The sequence below is a fragment of the Mycteria americana genome, chromosome 1 (genome assembly GCF_035582795.1).
Source record: "Mycteria americana isolate JAX WOST 10 ecotype Jacksonville Zoo and Gardens chromosome 1, USCA_MyAme_1.0, whole genome shotgun sequence".
NCBI classification, from domain to species: Eukaryota; Metazoa; Chordata; class Aves; order Ciconiiformes; family Ciconiidae; genus Mycteria; species Mycteria americana.
In genome coordinates this window covers 70,413,815-70,439,201 of record NC_134365.1, presented here as the reverse complement: position 1 = coordinate 70,439,201, position 25,387 = coordinate 70,413,815, and the positions used below count along the sequence as shown (strand labels likewise).

Below are 25,387 nucleotides of genomic sequence, written 5' to 3'. Positions count from 1 at the left end.
CGAGATGGGATCCTCTCTCAAGAGGAGCTTCTCAAGCCTTCCAGTCATTGCCAAAGTTACCAGAATAGGACACATTCACGCAGGCAAGGAGCAGTTCAGTGTAGGAATGTTATCTCTGATCATACGATTATCTTTACAGGAGGCAGGCTGTGTCAAGGCTGAGATAAATAAAGGACTCTGGCAGCTTTCATGCAACAGCTAAGCAGCCTGTCCTGTTAAGAAAAACAGTTCCCTTCAGATGATCTATGTAACGTTCATGGCCCACTGACTCTTCCAAAGTAAAGAATCAGGTTTTAAAATGTGTCCTATTTCGGATGTTGTTTGTGGATTTTTAACTGATCAGTTGATTGCATGAGAAGCTGCTCTTGCCTTTCAGGTAGCTCCCCTCTCTGGCTAGTAACATAGCATTTTTTTCTGGCAAATGCAGCATCATCAGCCCCTTTTCTCTTATTTGTGACTAGTTGCAGACTTTTGGCTCCGTGGGCCCAGAGGCACTGACGAGGTAGAATGTCAGCTAATGGATAGTGAGTGCACTCTGCAGCTGTCTCCCACCAGCAAGCTACAAACCAGTCTGGGGAATACAACATAATGATTTGAGAGAAGCACCTTTCCCCTCCAGAGGAACATTAGAGAATAAGCTTTAGCATCTACAAGAACTGCCTTGGAATAGGCCTTGGCCATGCATATTAACATATAGGAGGAAATGAGGGTAGGAAAGCTTCAAATTTTCTTGTCCCTATTTATAGTTTCTTATTGTAGCTTCAAATGAATTGGTGTGAACTTTATAACATAATGTGAGAAAACTGTTCATCATCTTATCGTGTTAAAGATACCTGTATCTCGCACTCACTTTCATCCCTTAAGCAGGTTTGTGAACTGTAATGCTTTTCCTTCTGATAGTTCATGGCTTCATGGTGCAGAAAGTTGGCTATCAGTAGCATTTCTCCTGTTTCACATTTGGTAACAAGTTTGACAGTGGCTTTGCAGCTAGCCAGATAAGTCTTTGTGGCACCTTTTAAAAACAAAACTAAGAGACCAAGTAGACCAAATGGTCCATATAGACCAAACTCCTAGAAATCCCTTGCTGAAGCTGGTAATCACTTGAGTTTCTGTATCATGTTCTCCAATGTAGAGCTGTTTCCTTTGCAAAATGAAGTAGAGGGATGTGACCAATCCAGCATCTCTGGATATATAAATTAATTAAAGAAAATGCTGGGAATATCCTTCCTACTTCTTTGAGATTTTGAGGCATGGAGCACTTGTCAAGCTCACAGGACATCTTGGCTTGACCACATCCTTTTGCATTAAAGTTTAGGCAGATTTTCCATCTCTTCAGTTTTTTTAACACAGTTGCATTGAGTTACTTACTCCTACTTACAGTTTGTGCTGCCATAGAATCGGTTTGATTCTCTATGTACCAGTTATACTGGGTCTTTACGATAAGGGTGATGATTTGTATTTCAAATAGCATACCTAAAAGATCAAATATGTTCATGAAATGCATATAAACAATTGTCAGCTTGATTTTCAGTCCTCTTTTACCTTAGAGTGATTGCTGCCAGTCTTTCTCCCTACCCCAGATATTGCAGCATTGAAACAACCATTTTTTTTTTTTTTTACTACTCCATTTCATTTAATTATATGGGAATAATTTTATATTTATGTTTTTCTGTTTTACTTTCAAAAGGCTGACAAAAAACCCTTAAGATAGTTAGAAAACAAGAGGAGCAAAATAATGTCAGATGCATAAAAAGTTCTTGTTCTTTTTGTTGTCATCCTTTTTTTTTTTCTGCTTGTGGACTTTGCAGCTATGTCAGGGTATGCATCAGAAGAGAACAAATTAAAAACAGTTTGTGAAAAGATATTTCTGTTGAAGTAGCTGAGCCTAGCTGATGGCTCTGTTGTGTTTAAAGAGTTCCAAGTAGAAAAACTCTTGGTTTATGATGATTTAGTATATTCCTTCTTTGTTTTCCCTCACCTTGGTGTTCTTGCATTACCCAGAGTCCTTTGGTTTTTCACTGTCAGCCAGAAGTGGCAAAGCAATATTCCAGGTCAATTCCCCTGTTACTGTGAACTCAGGGTTGGGGAATGTAACACAGATTACAAAAATAGATTTGGGTGAGGTGGTATCACCATGTAGAGAGAACATAATGAAATGTGAACCCCAGCTGAAAAGGCAGTCCAGTTCCATTAAACTTTGAAAATACTAACACAACATAAGGCTTAGCAGCAGGAAATGGTAGAGACCACAGTATCCCTGGAAATGCGAGGTAATGTTCCCGCCTGCCACCTGAGCAAGCTTCTGTGGTTTATACCATAAAGAAGCCCTGTAGTTCCAGCTGAGGGCATAGCAGCCACTTGCCCACACCATAGAAGGCTTAGGCTTCAATAATACTACGGAAGAGAGAAAAACACTCCTGGCAGTTGTCTTTATGAGATTTTATCTTTCTGGAGAGGGGTTGGAAATAAACGCCACTGATTATGGCAGGCCTATGTAGTTTTGTGTGAAAGACTAAGATGGTTCTCAGTGAGTAATTGCCCTGAATAAAAGGCTGTTAGGAATAACCTGAGAAACTGCAAAGGATAGAAAAAGAAAACAAAAACTGTCTTGGAGGTCAAAACGTGTGAGGATAAAGTAAACATTGCCAAAGCTCATGCTAGGTTAGACTTTGCAAAGGAAAGGAAAGCAAACAGCTGTATTACATAAGCATATAAGTAAAAGCAAGGTAAGGGAAAGCAGAAGTGGGTCCACAGTGAAGATGAGGCTGACGTAAAATGCAATTTTACATATAGTCAGGCAATCAAATGAATACTTGGCCTCTAGTTTCAGTTGGGACAATGGCATTGGACATGGGAGCAAAAGAATTTGGTGTGTAGCAAGATTTGGAAATGGAAATTAACCCAATGAAGCTGGTAGCAAAACTTAAATGTTACTATACTGTAATGAGTGGAAATAAAATTCGACCAAATAGTCTTTGTCTAAGAAGAGTGGAAGAATTCGACAATGAAATTGTGAACTTTGTAGTAACAACTTGTGATTAAATCAAGCTATCCTGATGTACCTTGACTATCTAATTCAGGGTAATACCATGTGACCACTGGGTGACAGAAGTATGACTCGCAGATAAACAATTAAAAAGAAAAGAGAAAAAAAAAATGAAAAAAGGTGATCTGAACAAGTACGTATCAGTTAATCTAAACAGTAGATAAAACACTTTCTTTGAAGGATTAACTAAAGACTGCTAGTTCTGCAAGTGAAGTCCTTTGACCTTATGAAGGTAAGTGGTATAAAATGTGACATGGATTCACCGAAGACTATGCCGGACTAGCTTGACAGCTTTTATCGACAAAGTAACTGATTACCTCCATAAGGGAAATGTAGTGCATTTGAACAGTCTGGACTTCAGTAAAGCACCTGAAGGCTGCCACATGGAAATAATTATTTAAACAGGATAAAATGAGTGAATAGTACATGAAGTGTCAAGTAGCTAAGAAGTTGACTTAAATTAGATTAGAGGTTTTATTGAAAAAGTAAATAATGGGGTTGGATGTCACCTACAGACTGTGGAGTTTCACAAAAAAATTATCTGGGGACTGGTCTTTGTAATACTTTCAGTAAGGTTACTGGCAAAAAAAGGAAAAAAATCTGCTAATGAAATTCATTCCTGAGGCAACATTTCAAACCCTTATCAGTGCAGAGGAGGATAGGCATGTCATACACTAAGAACTGCAAAATGTTGCAGACTCTAATATTAAAAATAGAAATGTAATAGTAGAAAGTACCAGGTCATGCACTAAGAAAGTGTTGAGAATTTTGGCTACCAACAAGGTGCTTATCAGTTGAAAGCAGAGAAGGAGAAAGATTTGAGTATCAGTCAATAAATGAAAGCCACCAGTATTATGTGGCATATAAATAGGCAAGTGTGTTCTCAGCATGTATCAGATGAGAGATTTCTGGCAGGGTTGTATGTTATGCTGATAAGGCCTCATCTAGAACGCTGTGTTCAATTCTAATCACGCAGGTTCTGGAAAGATTAATCCAAACTGGGACAGGTGCAGAGACCTAGGGGATGATTGGCACACTGAAGAGCTTATCTCTGAGACGAAGGCTTGGCTTGTTTAGCAATGCAAAACAGAAGCTAGGAAAGATTGGGCTCTGTAAATAGTAAACTGGATAAGGGTAAACAGTGTCATGGTAGTTAAGCTAAAATACTAGAATTTCAAAAAGAAATGGATGAATGCAGGTCAGAATTTAATTCATTGAGTGCCACAGTGAATGAAGCTCCTGTCTAATTTTCTCCAACTGCCTTGTTCACATGTCCTTGCAATTTTCTGGGATTCATGGGATTTGTGCTTGCAAACATCTCACCTAGATTTTTCCCTGTGGTTCATTTCATCACAAACTCTGATTAAAAAGCCAATTAATTCAAGTCTATGAAAAGTTTTAAAACTTGCTCCAGGTGGGCCTTTTTCATTCCCTTCCTTTCCCATATTTAAGTAGTAGTAATTTTTTTTTGCTCCCTGACTCTGTAGGCCTACCTTGACTGGTAACAATTTTAACATTATGCAGCAGGATTGCCCCATAGCATTCCTACTTTTGTCTCATAGAACATATGCAGCCTGTGGTCAGGCCTTCCCTGATACTACATAGGCTTCATTGCAGCTCTAGTTTTTGCAGCTAAAATGTCCTTATTTCCTCTCTCAACTAGGACATTTAACATTCTTTTTAGCATCTATTAGCCAAAACCACTAAGGTTCCCTTTTGCAGTCTGGCTCCCCAGCAGGTTCTGCCAGTAGTGGCGAACAGGATAATGACATAAGGTATTCTCTCGCTTTATTTACCTCCCTCTGCCTCATGCCCTGTTTCTCCCGATTGCTCCATTTCCTTAAAAATTTACTGTTCTGACTGTTGCATTTATTGTTTATTCACTGGCTTATTCTTTAGGTTCTAATGTAAATGGGCTGGAAGAGCCCAGTCTTGCTAAGCGGCTGCGTGGCACACCTGAGCGGATTGAGCTGGAGAACTACCGACTGTCATTGCAGCGGGAAGAAGAACTGGAAGAGGTTCCTGAAGAGACGCTAGCAGAGCATAACCTGAGCAGTGTCTTGGACAAAGGAACAGAAGAGGATGTGCCCAGCAGGTTAGCACACATTGTCCATAAGCTTTTTTATACCCATCCCAATAGACTTTTGCCTGCTTTTCCCTTAGCTTTTTTTAACATGTTATTTACCATGTTATTTGTCCTTTCTAAAGTTGTTGAAAATGTTCTGCATATGTACACAGGTATTTTATATCGTTTCTGTTCTTCTAAATAGCTTACTACCATTCTTAGAAGACACCTATAGTACCATAATACCATGAAAGTCAGTCCTAAGTTGGAAGGTATTTTTAATTTTTTTTTTTTAATTGTATCAAAGACAAATGAGTCTTGAGCAAACAGAACATGGATTCAAATGGGAGGGGGTTCCAAAGTTAACTTCTTTTCTGTATGTTTTGTGTTAGAATTCAAAAACACTTTTGGTTTAAAGATTCAAGCTTAACACACATGTAATCCTGACTGAATGCTGGTGCAATACCTGAGAGATATTAATTTGAAGTAATAGTTATGGCTGTTGAACAATATGTTGTACCTTCACAAATTTCCCTTTATCTGCAAAATGATGCATAAGCACACCAGGATCCAAATATATGCAGGTAGAGCTACTGGCAAGAGTTGTTGCAAGAATCATTGAGAGAAAATACTTGAAGAATGCTTGTGAACTTTATAGTCAATCACACACTTTTTGCAGTCTGTTTTCTCTTAACATGGTTTCTAATCATCTACTTTTCTTTGTAGCAATAACAACCCCTATCTTTTCAGCTCTCAGTCTGTCCTGTAGTCTTCTTGAAATAAACTCAGAAAATGCTGTTACTGGTTTCCTGAGACTTAGATTCTACAAACATATTCTATGTATGCATTACCTACAGGTACAGGGCTGTATGAGAAATTCCTTACTACAGTTATACATGTGAAATTGAATTGGATTGGTGTAGTGAAGAATGCAAGAATAAAAATGTTCATTAAAATGTTTACAGGATTAATGTAGTACAGAATCTGTCATTTATTTATCTGATAAGTTTGAAGATGCAGCATCTGGAAAGGAATAACTTTTAGTAGCCTGAACTCAGCCTTGACAGAGAGTGTGTACCTGTGGACTCACGGAGGTGCTTTCATATAAGTGCCTGGCAGTTTCTAATATCTTGTACAGCTGTTTTCTCTGAAACCTAAAAAATACTTCTTGATTAATTTCTTAACATATTAATTTCTTTAGAAGATACTATTTTGACATTTTACATAATTGAGATCTTATCTAGTGCTCCGGTTGAATAATCATGGGACTATTTATGGGAGATGCAAACTCTGTTTGCTTCACTCATCCTTCCTTTAGCTCCCTGCTCAGGCCTAGGAATTGTATCAACTGTGACAATATAGGCATAATGATATTGAGGGGGTTTTAGTCCTTCATGTTTCTAGCTCTAAAACAAAATTTACTAGTATGGAGTATTATTATTATTGGTCTTGATTTCAGTAAATCAAGACACAGTAGGTCCGCTCAGTAAATGGCAGAAGACTTCCAAAGGAGAAGAGTTAGTTAAAAAAAGTGGAGTTCTGGCATTTTGGCATGAAGCTCTTGGTCATCTCCAAAAGGTGTTTTGCAAGATTGTGGAGACTGAGGGCAGTACACTATTAGGTTAGCGAGTTTGATTTCCTCTCATAGGGTGCTACATTTAGCTCCCTTTGTTCTACCTAATTCCCTTAACCTGTATTAAACAGACTATTTCTGTCTGTAATAGACTGAACTGTATAATTTTGCATGCGAAAAGCAGTGTTTAGTGGGCAACTCACACTCTATAATAGAAAGGAAAGAGAAAATACATCAAATTCCTTGTCAGTTTGACCTGGAAAAATTTCTGTCCCAAATCCAAATATGGCAAGCAATTTACTCAGAGCATTGATAAGGCTGTGCAGGCCAAGCATCAGAGAGAGAATTTTCTAGATGATGTAGCTATTGGGTATCCTCTGTTCAGCTCTACCCACTCCATGATGTGTCACAGAAAGCCCCCCCCCCCCCCCCAAAAAAAAAGGGGGGGGGGGAAGTCTGACCACTTTTTCAGCAACAAAAGAAAAATGTTTGACTCCTACAACAACCCAACCAAAGCGCTGATTTGATCATCTTCACTGTCTTGGTGCAGCACTGCAGGGTTAGGAGCAGGCGGAGGAGATGGGGAACTTTTTGTTCCTTCCGTCTCTTACGGACCGATGGATTGGGCTTCAAGGTTCAGTGAGGTGTTAACTCTAAATCAAGCAGAGACCACGCATTTTGGTGCACAGCTTCCCATCACGCACACACTTAGGAGCATGCACACGGCAGAGAAAATTTACAGAAAACAGTATTCAAAGTATATTTTTTCGAAAGAGCGTTAATCTTGTTTGAGCTTCAATAAGAAAAAAATCATTTAAGCAACCAAACCCTGACTACACAGCTTTTGAGGGGCGGAAAACCCTTTAGATGCCTTATTTATCCCCTTTAACATGCAGTAACTCCCAGTATGTCATCTACAGTTTTGATATAATACCTTGTGGCCTTTCAAAGGAGTGTCATAGGACAGCTTGTGCTGGATGGGTTTGTATGGCAAGGGAAGAGAAGAGCTTTGTTTCCACAGTTTAGGTTTTGGTTCCTCTCCTCAGCACTAAATCTGTGTAGGTACACCTTTTTAATGAGATATTCAACTGCTTATACAAATTCTATAAAGCAACCTACTTTGGTCTTTGATCTCTGCTTTATAGAAAAAAAAAGTTTCAGCTGTTGAATTAATTCCTGTGGCACAGAGTTGCCATGCTGAAAGGAATGCCCAGTATACCAGGCCATCTCACTGCCATCTTTCAGCTTCTCATTCTCAGTATTCAAAGGTCAGACAAAAACCAAGTTATAAATAAAAGCCAAGGAAGGTAAAGTGAGCTATGTGGTAAAGAATTTCTGTTGTCAGTATTACGTGCAATAAGCCGGCTGGTTGAAGAGCAGCAGCTCGTCCCATTCAGCAGTCATGGCAACAGTTTGAGCAGCAGTAAACCTTATTGACAGCGCACGAAAACCCCAGCATGCAGCACCTGTCAGGTTTATTTCCATACCAAAGAGTGGGAAAGTTAATCAGGGAGGAGGGGAATCACTTTTTATCTCTGTGACAATATCTGCCCAAAGCCTTTGGAATACGCTTCGGTCTCCTGGAATATGCACCAAGTCCATGGCACGCAACAGTGTTTGTATTCAGTATTTAGCATGTGAAAACCAGGCAACCTGTTAAAAATAAGTATTCAGTTTATGCTGTGAAAAAGTGGGTTGTAATTTGAGCAAAATAATGTTATATATATGCAGAACAGTGAGCCTGTGGACAGAAGTATGTGACAATCAGAGCATGAAAAAAGTGGTATCTTCCTTATTAGCTTTGCTATCAAAAATAGTCTCTCAGACAAGGAGATGAATAAAATAATTTAAATATGATAAGTTCATGTAGTGTTAGACTAATTTGAAGTTCTGCACCTGAATATGTTTATCTGCAATATAAGAGAAAGAGTGCTGCCATATGTATTTTTTTTGGAAACTGTCAGTTTGTCGCATACTGTAATAAAACCTGTGTATGGGAAACAGAATTACAACAACTGTACAAGTTATATTTGATAGACCTACATGAAATTTAAACCTCAGTATTTTCAGCTTGTCTGTTTTCCTTCTTGTTGTCTATATGGTTCTGCCAAAGGCTGTTAACTACAGTGATAGCTGTCATAAGGAAGCAGCAGAAGTAGAATACTGTTCTCGGATGATTCACCCATGCTTTAACCATTCACAAACAGTTTTCTCCTTCAATCCAGATGAATTTGGGCCTTTTAAGATTTATATGGGAAGCATCCAACCGTTGCTTTAATAAATGCAGTTCTTTTATGACAATGATCTATTAAAGAAAAACAAAGGAAGAGGACCTTTTCACCCTGCAGATATGTTCTTTGAATGTGTTGTGGTTCACATTCATTTTCCAGTGACAAGTGCAACCATCTTTCTCCCCAGTACCTCTAGGTAGTCCAGCATGTAAGAGTGAGCTAGATTAAATGTCATTTATAGGCAGTTACATTTCTTGCCCTTGCTGCTTATACTGAGGAACTGTTAGAATTAAACAAAGATGTCTATTAAAAAGCACTAATTATTTACTGTTTTGCATGTTTTAGACTTTGCTGTGAGAATAATAAGCTCATTATTGTAATTATTCTTGCACTGCTTCCTACAGTTTCTTGCGACTATGTACACTGTGTACTTAATTGGATACATATTATAGTTCTGTCTGTGATGTAGAAAAGTGAGGAATTTTGTATTTTTTTTTTTCTCCAGCTCTCCTTAGCTCACATGCCTATATCCTTCGGCCTGATAGTTGTGTGTTCTTTCTACTCCCAAAGCCTTCTGTGGTTCACCTCAGCAAGTGCCAAAAACATCTTAGCTATCCAAAATGCTAGCAGTAGCTGCCATTATCGACAGACGTGACCTTCTACATTCTGACACTGCTAAGAACTCTTGCACACGTTTATCCAAAGCAATGCGATATGAAGAAAGCAGTTTGTTTCTGCTGTATTCAACCGTCACGAACTGTAACAATTCACGCTGCACAAATATTTGGACTTGGCTTCAAAGGCACTTTGCTGCTGCTTCACCTTCTTTAAAAGAAGCAGGGCAAGGACCATACTGGAGCCCACACATGATGCTGTCACTAAAATGCTTATGAAATATTGAAAGCAGAAAATTAGTGTTATGGTTTCCATTGTACGTTTTGGGCTTGTATGTATTGAAACAACTTGTCAGTGAACGAAGACTGATCTAGGAAACATTAACTAGTTGTTTCTTTATCTTTTTTCTTAAACTCTTACAGTAGTTCAGAGTCTGAGATGGAGGAGGAAGATGAGGAGGAAGAAGATGAATTACTGCTGCCTCAGCAACCCCCTTCAGACTTGGGTGGTGTGCCATGGAAAGAGGCTGTGCGTATCCATGCCCTCCTGAAAGGAAAGAGTGAAGAAGAGATTGAGGCTGAGGAAAATCATGAGATTGAGGACAAAGAAGACGAGGAAGAGGAGGAGGAGGAGGAAGATGAAGAGGAGGAAGATGAAGAGGAGGAAGACGAGGAGTCGAGCGAAGGTTAGACAGATTGATTTGTCCTTCCTTTCTGCTAGACAGCAGGGAAAACTGAGTTGAGTATTTACCATGCAGAATGAGAAAGATTTGCCTTGGGAAACTTTTCTTCTTCTTTCGCTTCTGTATTGCTTTGATTTTTGAGGGAGTTATTGTCAAGGAAAGCTTTAGGTGGATCGTTCTGGATGCAGAAGATCTTTGCCCACAGGGCAGTTACAGCACTAGTACCAACACAATATGCTTCCCATACACCATGGCAACATGTGCAATTCACAGCTTTGTGACACTGTATTGTTTTATTGTTGTTTTTTATTATTATTGGGAATTGGATTTGAATGTGCCCTTTGTTCTTTGGCAGCAAGAGCTGGAAGCATTGTGGAGGCAGTGTTTTCAGTTTTGCAGAGTGCCTCACTAAGGGGCAGCGTCCTGCAATTGTCATCAGGGCATGCCAGAAGAAGCTGCTTGTAGCTCTCGGTAGTTAAAAGGCGTCCTTGAGAAATCAGGGAGTTCAGGTGGTTCCCATTTTAGCTCTGAGGGATTTCTGTGGAAAATCTTAGGGAAAGACTCCTTCCCCTGTGTTTGTCTCAGTCATCAAAATGAAAAGTTTGTGCTAAGAATAGACATGTTTCCAATGTTTCACCACCATGCCAAATTTCTCGCTGATCTTGTCTTTGTCATTGTACTCACATTTCCTTTTTGTGAAGACTAGTAGACTCCAAAGAGCTTCTTCGTAAAGGTCTTTGGCTGCCTAATGCAAGCAGAGGTCCAGTTTTTTGAGTCTTAGTGGCAGTTTTGTTGATGAGCTCAGCAGAATGCTTGGCTACTTTTTCAACGTAGGAGCTGCATCTCCATAACTGAAATCTGTGGAAGTCAAGACTGCTTTTTAAGTATGGTAACATGCATGTTGTGTGTTTAGTCTGCTAACCCATGGTGTTCTCGGACAGATGTTGTTTCAGTTGAGCAGTTTTCCTGTCAGACACTTTGAATACAGTGGGAGTACGGGGAGTTGCTGGATTTCCAGACAGTCTCTCTTTCTGATTCTGTCCTTTCTCTTTCTCTCTTTCTCTCTCTCCATCACTTGTGTGTGTACACGCGTGTCTGGTGTTATATATGGATGTGTGGTTCCCTCTGCTGTAGAGGGGGAGTATTGCCCTTGGGAGAGAGAGCTGCAGCAAGGCCTCTGGCTTCAACGTCTCTCAAATGAAGAGGACACGGGTACATTTAAAGGTACCCGTATACCATCTCCACTTCCATTTCCCCGAAGGAGGGGGGAATGTTTTAAAGAGCAGGTCCCACATGAGAAAGTTTCTGTGTTTTATTTAATTGCTTTACCAGCTCCCTAAAAACTGATTCGGTAGCTGTTGTTATCTTCATCTCCTGGTCCACGTGCTATGTATCAGGTCTGACATTGCCACTGGTTTTAGGAAAAAGATAAAGCCGCCAAGTACCTCAAGTTAGCTAGAAAGCCTGGTCAATTTGCTACTGTAATGTGCATGAACAGTGACCCCGATGTATTTAGGAGTTTCAGATTTGTTCCATACACACAGACTAATTGCACCTGTGCAATATGTCAGACACATGGGACACGTCAGAAGTACTGTCTTTAGATTGCCTGTGTCAGCAAACTTGCATTTTTTGTTGTTGTCTTTTGTGAATGTGTGTCTGTGGGGAGAGTCTGTGGGGGAAGCTAATCAAGCTGCAGCGATCCCTCAAGATTTTCCAAACAGTCATATAATGGGCTTAAAATTAATCTGACATTCCAGTCTAACTGGTTGTGTTATTTTCCATGATACATTCTCTTGCAATTTATATCTGATGGTTGGTTTTTTTGAAGCACTTGGTCCTAACAGCTTGTTAATCCTTTATTCCCTCAATGTGGTTCATTAGAGCCAGAATACATAGGAGGAAAATCCAAGTGCCTTCCTGCAGGTAAGAGGGCATATGCAGCTGTCAAACTGCATATTTTGCAGCTTATGGTTGTAACAACTGTAGCTTAGCTTCTGACTTTTTTTTTTTTAATTAAAAAAAAAAGGAAGAGGTGTTATAATTTTTTCCAATTTAACTTTTCGGATGGTAAGAATGAGAAGTATTAGTGAGATGGCTGAAGAGCATAACTGAAGAAGTTTCCCCTGTTGCAGTTGCTAGTGTGCTTTAGACCTGGCTCCTAAGGAGCTGATTTGCAGGTGGCTTCTCATTCCATTAAAAGTTCAACATTGAAACTGCCTGCTTCTTGTAAAGTGCTGGTAGGTGCTACAGTGGAACTGGAGGGGAAAGCTACCTTTCCAAATGTAAGTGCAATTAATGTCCAGCTTCCTGCAAAGCTTAGCAGGCAGCCTTCAGGGAAGGCTACACCCGGTGTTGTCTGATATTCTCAAGCATTTAGACCTCAAGGAAACATTAGGTTTGTCTGTTAGCCAAGCAGCAGTCCTTCATGGCTGGCTGTGCTGCTATTTATTTACTGGAAAAAGTGAGAAGGACCCATGTCCTAATCAGGACAGGCTCAGGCCTCTGTCTAGAGACTTGTAGAGTAACTGAAGGTGTGTATGTTACACTGATCTAAATTCCAGATAAATCCACTTTAAAACATGCAGATCACGTGGGACCTGCTCTTTCCGAGCCTTGCTGAGTGACTATATACTTCTCAGCCATTGCTGGCAAACCTAAACCTTTTAACACAAAATTTTGTGTGGTGGTGCAAATGCTAACTCTACTCATCTGGGGGCCTGCATGCGAGTGCTTTGGTACAGAGTGAGAAAAGCCCAGGTTCCTGTCCCTGCAGGATGTCCAGTAGCTCTGGTAGACCATGTGGTTGTGCTAATTGATACGAAAACTCTCTGATGAGGTGACAGAGACATAAAACTGCTAAATACTTGGCTAAATTGTGAATCCTGCTCTGCATTTGAGTTTGTGCCTCTGAACCCTTTTCCCTTTTAATAACTGGCTGGTGATTCTGTCCTTCCTGCAGTTCCTTCTGCCTGTTTCTTCTGCAGTTTTAATGCCAAATCTCACACATAGTCATTCCTGAAATGGAGGTCCCAAACACTTTGTCATGTCTGGGGAAAACATGGCCGGGAGAGAGGAACTTCGTCAAAACGAGACAGCAGGAAATAATGACTGCAACCTCTAAATGCTGCTAATGTTTCTTGTTTCCTTCAAACACTAGTACATCATATGAAAATCTAACTGCTTTTGAGATTCTAAACTGCTGAAACAGTGTTTTGCCCTACTCAGTGGTAATCCAGCTGTTGTGAAAATTGAATTCCTACTTTATAAAGTAAGTGGGCATTTTCCTTTCAGGATGAGTCATTTGCTTTTGAAGACCACTCCTGCAGATGCTGAACACCTGTCCCCTGTAGAATGAGTTATTTTATTATGGGTAAATAAAACCTGTAGTCCCACAGCAGATAGGGATAGAGGCAAGGTCTATGAATACAATACTCACCTCAGGGTAGATGTTCCCAAGGTGGGTATTTTGCAGCAACTAAACAAATTGCTTATCAGTTGCTTTAGGTGCCTATTGTTCCCTTTGACACTCCATAAATAGCTGAGCTTTGTGTAGGCAGGTAGTTGAGGAGTAATGCAATTTCGTTTAAACAAATTCATTTGTGTAACAGAAAGTCCCTTCTGGGAAGGTGGGGGGGCTGTTAAGTCATAATGAAAATGCTGTTATTCTTCAGAAAAAAATTCTACCCTTCGAACAAGTCAGTACAAAAGAGCAGGAGTAACCAAAGTAGTGGTTTAAGTGCTAAAGTAAGTGTGTGCCCATGTGTGCATATGCACATACACAGACGTATGTGAAACTCTGAGATCCATTTAATTTAATTCACGAAGAAGTATGTACCCAGAGTAGAAAGGACTGCTTAACCCAATAGTAGGGAATGAGAGATCTTTTGTTTTGGTGCATCAAACTACAATGCAGATTGTCCCTTGCCTTTAACAGCAAGAGGTCTTTGGCAAGAGTCATAATGAATAGGCTGAAGGAGGTGGAAATTTCTGCTAAATTAGTATTTATATACCACATACTGTTGGACACCCAGAGAATGTCTTTCATTTCAGCAAAGCTGCTTGCAATAGAGATAATCTACAATGATGTTTTTAATAGCATCTCTCTGCCCTTGGAATGGCATTATTCAGCTTTGATGGGAAGTATGAGGACCACTGCATTGGTGTATGCGTGCACACACAATGCTGAGCTTTTTCTGTCTGTCTTGCCAACTGATCTTAGCCAGTAATATTTTCTTTTCTTCTTTTCTTATTTCCTTTCCTATGATGTGTTACCTTTCCTTTCCACTGTTCTCCCATCTTTTCCTCCCTGTCCTTCATACAACCTGCCTACAACCTGGTATGCCATGCCCTCCTCCTGATAGCTGGAAACCTTAGACTGCAGCAGATTGTAAATCCGGTTGATCCTCTGGAGATCCTGGCAGATGTGCACTGGACACACATCCGTGAAAAAGAGGAGGAGGAAAAAATGGTCCCAACCTCAAAGTCCTCCACCTCCAGAGGTAATCTCCCCCAAGCCCTGCACCGTCAATTCCTGGATCATGGCTGCAGCTGTTTAACTCTGTTGCTTCTGCGCCCTTCAAGAGCAGTGTACTTCAGCAGGGGCAGCAGTGATTGAAAATAACTACTTTCAAATTACACTGAAATGACACTTGGTTAAATGTTTTGCTTTTCAGGTCAGTGTCTACTTAAAATGACTGCTTTCTCAGCTCCATGGTGGTGTGACTTCTTCTGACCCGTTTGTCTGCCCGCTTTGACTCCATAGCATTTTTCCTCACTACACATGTGATTTGATAGTGCTGGCAATCCGCCCTCAGTAACTGACTTTAGGGATAGTAATAGAAGCTTTCCTGTGCTTTCTGTGGCAGTGAGGACTCTATGCCTCTTTAGGGAAAGCTGAAGGGCTATGTTCTGTAGCTACTACAGCAAAGATTGAGCAGGGTCAGCTTCTGTATTGAGCATATTTCTCTGCTGCTGCTTTTCAAAGTGTGTAACTGCATCTGGTATTAGTAGGGAATGATGGGTTTCAAAGGGCTTGCAAATCTGGTCAGTGGTGGTTTAGCCTCCCTGCGTTTGACAGTAGATCTATTTTTTAAAGTGAGGTGTGACCTTTGTGAGTTGCCAGTTACTTAAAGGAAAACTTTGGAGGGGGAAGATCCCAATAGTCTAGCTCTCTTGTAAGCACCTTCCAGCAGTCCCTGCTGACCTTGTTCTAGACTATATTACAATGTGTCTTAAGGTAAGTATGTCATAGGTGCTTTACCTATGCAGAAGCCCAGGCTTAATAAATGTTAACCATGCAGTTGGTGAGTAGTGGTCTCTTGGAGTCTGTAACCATTGTGCCAGAATTGTAGAGGGAGTAAGTATGCTGTGGGAAGGGGTGTCTTTTACAGCAAATGTGAAATTAAGTTAATGACTGATTTCTATTAAAAAAAGCCTAGGGCTTTACCTCATGTTGCCTGATCATATTTCATTCCAGAGAATTATCTTTTCCTCATAGTTCCAGATGTTTGGTTGGTTTTTTTTAATCCTGGTCCAACTTGATACACAGTTTCAGATCAGTTTGGCTACGCTTATAATTGCAGTTTGTAGAATGCACTGGGATTTTCTGGTGTGAAATCTGCTCCCTACAAATAAGAGATGGGTATTTCCTTCCCACTGCAACCACAGAAACAGGCTGTGTTCAACTGTCTGTAACATTCAGTATTGCTACAGTAGTTGCTTAACATTTAAAAACACTAAGTAAAAAATGTTAACACAGTTTTTTAAGCTTACTACAATTAAGGTTACTTTAGCTTCTGCTTGAGGGTCTATATCACTATAGTTTCCAAATTTTTCTTTTAATTTGTATTTTATAATTCCTACTTTTCCATCATGTATTGGTACAGCTGCCAGCAAAAGATGGTCCTTCCAAAATTTTGTGGTCTTTCCAGCTTCCTTTGGGAAGGAAGGCAGTATTTCCTTTCCTTCCCGTAAAACTGGGGCAAACTAGGACAATCCTGATCAATAGATTAGCTGCTTCAATTACTTTGTCATACAGTACAGGTGTGTGCAGACATATCAGCAGTTTGTTTTTTTAAAGGGCTGTCACCAATAAGTACTTGTGGATATGCTGTAAATTTTCAGCCTGAGTTCAATAGACAAATTTGTTCCTTGCTGAGCTGTATTCTGTGATAGGAGGTGTTTGGAGAGCCCATCAGTAGCAGCGGCGATAGGGTTTGATGTGAAAGCCTGGGATAGTGTGACAGTACACAGAAGCCCCTCTCATTCTGCTTTGGGCGCTCTTCTTCGTCTGCTGGCATCTGCACCCGGGCAGCACAGGTTCTGGGGTGCCTGTTATGACCGCCCCTCTCTCGTTGCTCAGCTCTTTCATCTCTTAGTTTCCCTCCTCTGCAGAGTTTCAAGTGGAGCACAGCAGCAGCAACCTGCTGGTCAGATGTGGTGTTTTTCTCACTATGCCATCCCTATTTCCTCTAACATTACAGATCCTAAAGGAAGATTAGGCCCCTGGCATTTGTGTGTTATCTCGATTTAAATCCCAAGCCTGGAATTGGTTATTTAACATCTCATAGGTTTTATTCCTGTATTTGCTACTGAAAAATTTCCCTTTGTCGCTCTTCTGTTTTAGACGCTTACTGATGGTCTAATTTTGATTTCTTACAATTTATTGTTTTTTAAATTCAGCATCCGACCTTCCCTCCGTACGCCATGAGGCGGTACAGGCGTGGCTGGAGACGGTCCCTGGAGGTAGTTTGGTGATGTTCTATGTATTCCAATGCACAATAACCCTGCCCGTCTCTTCTCCATGCCTTCAGCAGCTGAGCTGGTACTTTAACCCTGGAACTTACGGCCCTGTCGCTACTGCATGACTGGACGTGGAGGGAGGGAGGAAGGGGGAGTGTGCATGCACGCCTTGCTCAGACAGTCCATTCTTGCATGAACTCGACATTTGTTGTAACCCTTCTGAAGGCAGGCCAAACAGAGAGGTTATCTTGGGTGTAATAAAGTAGAAGGAGGAATCTAGTTGAGTGCTTCGATTTGCTCTGTAAACTGAGGACTGGACCAGTTATTCTTGCCCTAGCTCCTTGACTAAAAGAACATGGGGCTTTCTTGCAGTCGAAAGATTAAGTGACAGAGAGTGCTTAAAGCAATTGCAGTTCTCTCTAGCAACTGCAAACTCTAGTTATCTGGTGAAGAAAACAAGAAAGAAGAATAAGGTTGAAGCTGGGATCTTTAGGAATAGTGATGGCTGTTGTGTCTCCTTTGACTTGGGGTTCACGTTATTTAGGAAAGCCTCAGGAAAGCTGAAGGATGGTAGAGCTCAGCTGCTTTTTTTTATGTGGTCCTCTAAGCTCTATTACAAAACCAATGAGCATGAAGACTCTGGGATTAGAGTAAGGGAGTAAATTTGTGTAAAGCGGTGAAGGTATCTAAATCAGTGGAACAGCAGTACTTTGTGGCTAGGTAGTTGATCTACAGCTAAGTTGCTTTGGCACATCAGAATAGCTAGCTTGCCTATAAAACTTTGCTTCTGCCGCTGCTTTGGCAAGGCAGCAGTGTTTACAAGATGTCTGCACACGATGCAGTCTGCTCACGGCTGCTAGCTGATATGAACCAAGTGCTGATCCCAGTTTCTGGCTGCCATAGTGTGTAGCTTCTGAGTTATTGTGTGACAGCTTTTGGCCTCTTGCTCCTTATCCTAACTGCATATACGTATATGCACAGTATATGTATAATATAACCAGCCACCTGCAAGCTCTCCATGTCCCTCAAAATGGGATCCACCCTTGCACCAAGTGGATACTTATCTATGCATCTGTAATCTTCTGTTGAGTTTTGTGTACCAACCTATTAAGAATTTATTTTCTCCTCTCTCTTCAGCACTCCCTATGTGTGTCACATCAGTTCATGGTTTCTGGATCTGTAGACACACATATACATAGTAGTATCAGATATTCCTAACATCAGACTTACATTTTTGCAAGTTTTGATTAAGATTACTCACATTTGCTGCTACCATAAAACCATCCCATGACATTATTATTTCCAAAATAACATAAGCTACTGCATACCTAAGCAACAATCAGACTGGGACACAGTCTGGTTTTGTTCAGTAGATTTGTGAATGCCCCTGTGGGCAGTCCAGCCTACGCTCGACATCTGTAAGATTCTGGATTTTATAAGCTTTTGACGTAAGGGAATAGGCCCGTGCTTTATTACACGTAAGTGTAACTCCCTTTTCACAGTAGTTGACAGAAAATAAACTAGCCCATATGTTTGTCTGTCTTAATACTACAGAGAGGAAAAGCATGGAAAAAGAAATTCTCAGGTTGAAGGAAGAAGACAAACCACCCACTAAACGCTGTGTTTTGAAATAAGCAAAAACCTGTATTTGAGAAAGGGGAAAGGCTGCAAGACCTCAATTTTAGGGAGGGTTGGTTTGGTTTCAAGATTGTCTTAATTAGCAATGCTAGCATATAAGTGGTTCCAAAAGCCACATCGTCACTAGTAAACAAAAAAGATCAGGGCCTAACTCGGGAGAAAACTGGTACAGCATGATTCACTCCCATATGGCTGAACTTTTTTGCCATCCAGAATCAGGGGGCTGCATCCGGACTGCCTATTGGAAGCAGCCTTTAGCCCTACCATGGGAACTAAATGCTGGGAGTCATGCCAGGAGCCCTCCTAAAGAAGACAGTATGACACTGTATGCATTCAGGTCTGGAGACTTGCACCGCTTAGTTTACTGGTACAGGTGCAACCAAGAAGGTTATAACTATATCTGTTATCGTCGTTATAGGACCATGACCTATGTGTATAATTAGCAAACATTGTGCATAATAATACATGCTGACTGTGTACACATTTGCAAGAGGATATACAACAGAGTTAAATGTCTGCATGTTGTTGAACATGAATTGATGCTAACTCGCTGCACAAATCTAAAAATGTAGTTGACTGACTCTACTGTGGAAAAAAAAACCTGGAAGTGCTTGCTTCTGTTTTTATATTTAAATTATGTTTTATGAAAATGCTTAACAAAAAAAATTAAGCAAATCATCACCAGAGATGGGACAAGGTGTCATAAGGTTTAGGGTTTTTAAAAATGTATCATTTAATAATGAAATTTAGACCCCACAGTTTGGTCTTTTTTCTTCTCCTGTAATTAAATCCCGTCACAAGTAGTAATGTCAAATGCCCTTTTCAGAGTTATGAAATCAAGAATCTTTTCTTTATTTTGACCCAGCAAATCAAATTATGATCTGTAACAGAAAAGAAAGTTTTGAATATATCTTTTTATTTACTTAAAAATATCTCAATTAATTCGTGTCCTAGTTACATGTACAGCATATCAAGTCTCTTAGACCCTTTTACCAAAGACTACTGTAGCTGCACGAACAGTTTCCAAATGTAATAATGATCAATCCAAGAGCTAGACTCTGTCTCTGACTTATACCCTCAAAAACCTGTTTCAATTTCAAGATGAACAGTTGTGGTACATTGTGAGATTTCAGTTTTCACCTAATACACATATGCTATAAAGTGGTGGTAACTGTTCTAGTATGGTAAAGAAAAAAAAAAATCTTCCTGGAAGAACAGTAAACTTAATTCTGGTTTGATGTCCTCCCAGTCCCCTTCTTGTTTAATTTTTCACAAGGCCTGTTGCTCCGAAAAGCCGTGGCTGCTTTCACTGCAAATGCCTTTGAGACTCCCCAGGGGCAGGCATTCCTTGATTCGTTGGAGTCTGGAAGTATCATTGCACCATAGATGTCTTTCCGGGTGACACATTTCAGGATTTCTTGTTTTGGCAGTAATTAATAAATATCTCCAGTATAAACTGTTGGTACAGTTCAATGTAGAACCTTTTTACTGTATATATATTTTTTTTCTTTTTGTCTCAATATTTGAATATATTCTAGCTCCATGTGAGGATAATGATGTGGAGGACGAGCTGGGCACAGAGCCTGCAGACACACAAGGGCAGGCAGGTGAAGAGGGAGACACGGGTGCAGAGCTGGATGACGGTAGGGTACCACCGTGCATCATTTAAACCTGTTATGTGAACAGAATTGTATTGGCAGAAAATACTTTGTATGAGGGTACTTAAACCTGATCTTATTTTTAGTGATGTAGGAGTTTGTTTCAAATAGTCAAGAGGGAGCCAGGAGTGAAGGACAAAAAGAAACAGAAAAACCTCAGTGCCATGGGTTGTAGAATAAATTTCTTGTGTCCTCTCACCATCTGCTAACTAGAGGGCTTGGTCTTGTGTCCGTATTCAGTGCTAATGCTGCTGAATAACAGAAATAGAAGTAAATTTGTGAAAAGGCCACAATATTATTGCAAAAATCTTCCCTTGCTAGTGTAAAATGAACTGCATATGCCAGAAAACATTGAAAAAATTCCAGAAAACTGGTAAGGTATGACTTCAATTATGAATTTAGTTATGTGTACTAATAGTCCATCATTTAGTGCTTAAATGACTCTAATTAGCGCACAAAAAAAGGATTGAAACATTTAGGTGTTCAGGTTATGAAAATGATTAGCACCATGTGAATAGAAAGAAAGGATTATGAAAGATTTTTCAATAGCAAACAGATGTCCTGATGGACTTGTATCCAAGATCTCTTGTTTTTTTCCCCTGCCCCATCCGTGATCAGATGACATCCCATCTGATGCAGAAGCAGAGTTTCGCTTACATCAAGGTGGCACAGAAGAGCCAGAACTAAAAGTCTCTGAAGATGAAGATGATGAAGGAGGAGCAGAAGGTGCTTCTTGCAGTGTGACAGAAGGTAATAGCTTTCCCTTCGGTGTTTAAATGATCGTAATTGCATTTGAGATAGTCTATACATTTATTAGATTTAAGAGAAGAGAGTCTCTTGGATTTGAACCATCTCACTACTGTCAGTGGCAAGGTATGTGCTTGCATTAACACTTTGAGAAGAATGTTCTGAATCCATTAATTACAGCTTCCTAAAGCGTGAGAACCTATCTAACTGCTTTTTCTTGTAGAAGTTTTTACGTTAAAAAGCTTGTACCATTTTGGACAGTTAAAAAATTTTTGTCTATGTTCCAGATGTCCAGTCTAGAATTGGTAAAAAGCTGAGAAATTTGTCATTACTTGATGTGTGTAATGTAAAAAAAATAGAATATTAGCAGTCTCATGTGTTTTTGGAAACATTTTTGCTTTCCCTAGATCCATGCAAGCCATCCATCCCTATCCAGTCATCTAGTGACAGTGTTCTTCCTCTGTCTCCAGTTGATAGTCCTGAAGCAAAACAATCAGAGGTAAGTAGGGGAATCTTTGAAGTTTTCTACTTACTACCTGTATTTCAACAGAACAGCTTGTTGGATAAACTAATGAGGACTGACAGCAATGAGCTTTCCTCCTTTTCTGTCTCTATAATTTATGTTGATCTTCTTGAAATCTGACTTCATTTAGACTTTAAAAAAAATGTACTATCTTTCTTTCCTGTCTTCAGAGTGTAGTGGCTCTGTCACAGTCACACAAGTTCCCATCACAAAGCCCCAAAAAGAATTATATAGGATATTTTAATTTCAGTGTGCAGTTAACGAGATATATATAATGCACGAGCGGAGCCATAAATAAGGTGTTTCCTGTTTATCGTGGTTTTGGCTATCTTTTCTGTACCAAAAGCAGATTCTGTACAGTTGAAATTCAAAATTATATTTTTATTACGTAGTAGTAACCAAAGCGGTGCTTATTTATTCCAGAGTAACAACATAGTTCAGCTTAAGGAAGTGAGACATGTCAATAATGTACTGTCATGTTGTTAACCCTGGAGTCAGCATGCAAGCATACTGTGGTGTTTCCAGCTACTGGTGTGTAAGAGCAGGAAGTACATGACCCTTAAAATGTTCAAGTCAAATTTTTCCCTTCCAAGTGTTTGTTTTTAAGGAATTACTAAAAGATTAGACTTTACCCTAGAGAGTTTTGTCATAAACCAGTTTACTTTTACAATGGACACATTATAGGATAAGGCTGGTTTGCTGACAGCAATTGCTGACAACATTCACTTTCTATTAAAATTAAGGGGTTTTTTTTTCAGGACCATGTAATGATTGTTAGACATAGTTATTGTTTATATCAGGACAGCGCCTAAATGTATTACTCAAGACCTGGGTGTTTAATATGTGTCATACAAGCACACGGATAGAGAGGTTCATGCTGTAATGGTCATGTGTCAGTTAAACCAAACTGTCTGCATTCAAAAGAAAGCTGGTGCAAAAGATGTTATTGGAAAGAATAATACCAGAACTCAATAAGAGGAGTCCACTGCCAAAGAGTTAAATTGTAAAACAACAGATTGTGCTACTGACTAATATGGCAGTCTGGATGTAGGAAATGAAAACCAAGACTTCTCAGACCATTAAGGGTCAAGGGAATTGCAGCCTAATTTACCTTAGCAGAGAAAGCACCCCTTGCTTTAAGAAAACATTACAGCAGATGCTAGCCAGCAGCAAGTGCTATATTGATGAGAGCTGGAGAGAACTGCATCTAATCTGTCTGAGATAAGGGACCACCACAATACGCAGAGTTGGAGATTCGAAGGGAGAGCAGGAAAAGATAGAAACGGATTTCTGGAATTTGGTTTAGTGTTTTTTCTTCCAAAAACTAAATTTGCCTTGTTGTCATCTACAAAGGACGGTTTATACAATGGGGCAATTATACAATTGTGTAATTTTATACAATTATAAAATGAAGCATACCTGATGAGAAATCCTAAGTGATGTTCCAGGCCTGCGACGGGGATGCCACGTGTGGGTTTTTTCACATTTTGATACTTGGATGGTTTCCTTATTGCTAACTTTGTTAAAAGCAAAAAAAATGAAGCAGTATTCTAATGTGCCCAGTGACTATTAATAATTTCCCTTTTGCATTTTTTGTAGGATGTAAAAGATCCCCTTGCTGAAGTATCCCATGCAATAAAATCTCCAGAGGCACGCTTTTTTCCTGAGCCTTTCATTCTTGAAGAAGGACCAAAGGATGAAATTCCCAAAGACAGGAAAGTTAAGAGCCCTTTGGTGCCACCATCTCCAGTGTTATCCCAGCCGGTTGCATCACCAGAAGCCATTGTACCTACATCTCTAGCAGAGTCTCATCCAGCAGCACCAACATTGGCTTCATCCCCGACATCTGCTCAAATGCCTATCTGTTCCCAGCCTTTGCCTTCTGCCGAAACATCCATTCCATCCCCAGTGGAGCCTCCAGTATGTTTCCAACCTGTCCCAGCCTTAACGTCTACTCCTTTAGCCAAACTGGTCCTTAGGGGCCAGGATAGTGGGGTGGAAAAACTGGGGAGCCCTACTACTGCAGAAGAAGCCCTGAAACGGAGTAACCTTGTAGAAGAGTTCTGGATGAAGAGTGCTGAAATCCGGAGGAGCTTAGGGCTCACCCCAGTAGACAGAAACAAACGCCCAGAGACGAACTTTACTGTATCTGCCCTTGAGACAACTCCTCTGAAGACTTTTAATAGCGAGAATATTTCAGGGGATGAAAGGATCCATCTTGTGAAACCCCAGCCTGCCCCAAGAAGACAGGGACTGTCCAAGTTAGAAAACGAGCAGATTTCTCTTCTCACTCCAAAATCTCCATCAGAAAAAGAGCTAAAGAGTTCCAGTGAAGTAAGGAGAGATGTATCCAGCAGTTCTGGACTTGGCCTTCAGGAGAGCTCATCTAACATGAGAACTATGGCTAGCCAGAGCTTCAACACTTCTGACTCTACCATGCTTACTCCTCCATCAAGTCCACCACCACCGCCTCCTCAGGGTGAAGAACCAGCCACTTTGCGTAGAAAGAGGCATCAAGCAGTCTGGCAGAATGAGGTTGAAGCCAGGTCACCTCCAACACCAGCATCAACACCTCCTGCCCCCCCACGCCATGAGCCAACCTCTGCTGCCAAAGAGTCAACCCAGGCCAAAAAAGATGACATACGGAAGTCTTTTGCAGAGAGTGTGGAGGAGATTCCATTTGCTGATGATGTAGAAGACACATATGATGACAGGACAGAGGACTCAAGCCTTCATGAGAAGTTCTTTACTCCTCCTACCAGTAGGCCAAGGCCAGAGAAACCACTTCTTTTGCCCTTGGTCAAAGAAAATGGTGGTCCACCCTCAATGGAAGGAGGGGTTAATCAAAAGAAGAGAGCATTGCCTGAAATTTCTGTGGAGGCCAAGGAGCTTGCTGAAGAAAGAATGAGAGCCAGAGAGAAGTCTGTCAAGAGCCAAGCACTGCGTGATGCCATGGCTAAACAGTTGTGTAAGATGAAAGATATGGAGATGGCTACAGCTGCTGCCACTGGGGCCACAAGGGCACAAAAGGCATCTTCTATGCCCTTGAAGACCAAAGAGTTGCTTTATGACTCTCCAAAGCATCTGGCCTTGAAAATAGGAGAGGGATCCACACGAAAGCATGATGCTGCTAGTGAGAAGTTCTCCACTCCTGCTGCTGATGTGGCTGGACCTGAAGGGTCTGTCACCTCTTCAGAAGGCTCCAGTGGGAAGAGTAAGAAAAGAACTTCTCTGTTCTCCCCTCGTAAGAACAAAAAGGAAAAGAAATCCAAAAATGACAGCAGGCTTTCCGACAAATCTAGTGGTGGGACAGAGGAAGCAACAAAGCCTAGGTCGTTATGGAAGTCTGTTTTCTCTGGGTATAAGAAAGACAAGAAGAAAAAGACTGATGACAAATCCTGCCCAAGTACTCCCTCAAGTGGTGCCACTGTGGATTCTGGCAAGCACAAAGCTTCTCCGTTGATTACAGCTGCAGGTATAATAGATATGTGCCTCTGCACTGTATACTTTTCCTATGGCTAGGTAGCCTTGAAAGTAAATTTGGCTTACTTTGTCATTCAGCTACTGTGCTGAATGACAGGGCCACCCAGTGTCAAATGGGCAGATGAAGATAAGTGCTAGCAACTAGAATTGTATATTTGCGTATTGACAGAATTAGTTGATATGCCACTGAAAAAAATGGATCCTTAAATAAAAGCTTCACTCTCGATACGTACAAGGCACATCTGTGTTCTGCCTGACTGATTTGAGAAATAAGCACTGTTTGTTGGAATCAGTTGTTTCTGACGTTTCATCTCTATTTTAAATCTGATCCTCATCTTTTCCTTGGGTGGACGGTTCTCTTTCTTTCAACCTGGCTCCATGG

At 40.5% G+C, this 25,387-nt stretch overlaps 1 protein-coding gene across 1 annotated transcript in view; it reads left to right on the top strand.

Annotated features, from left to right (window-relative positions):
* MICAL3 (microtubule associated monooxygenase, calponin and LIM domain containing 3) overlaps window positions 1–25,387 on the top strand; it is a 166,521-nt gene that overhangs the window by 110,353 nt on the left and 30,781 nt on the right. Inside the window, exons 26-34 of the mRNA XM_075505378.1 lie at window positions 4,946–5,141; window positions 9,953–10,215; window positions 11,347–11,436; window positions 14,577–14,714; window positions 16,897–16,959; window positions 20,133–20,237; window positions 20,871–21,002; window positions 21,407–21,498; window positions 23,122–24,997. Coding sequence (XP_075361493.1) covers window positions 4,946–5,141; window positions 9,953–10,215; window positions 11,347–11,436; window positions 14,577–14,714; window positions 16,897–16,959; window positions 20,133–20,237; window positions 20,871–21,002; window positions 21,407–21,498; window positions 23,122–24,997 — 2,955 coding nt within the window. The remainder of the gene's footprint in view (window positions 1–4,945; window positions 5,142–9,952; window positions 10,216–11,346; window positions 11,437–14,576; window positions 14,715–16,896; window positions 16,960–20,132; window positions 20,238–20,870; window positions 21,003–21,406; window positions 21,499–23,121; window positions 24,998–25,387) is intronic.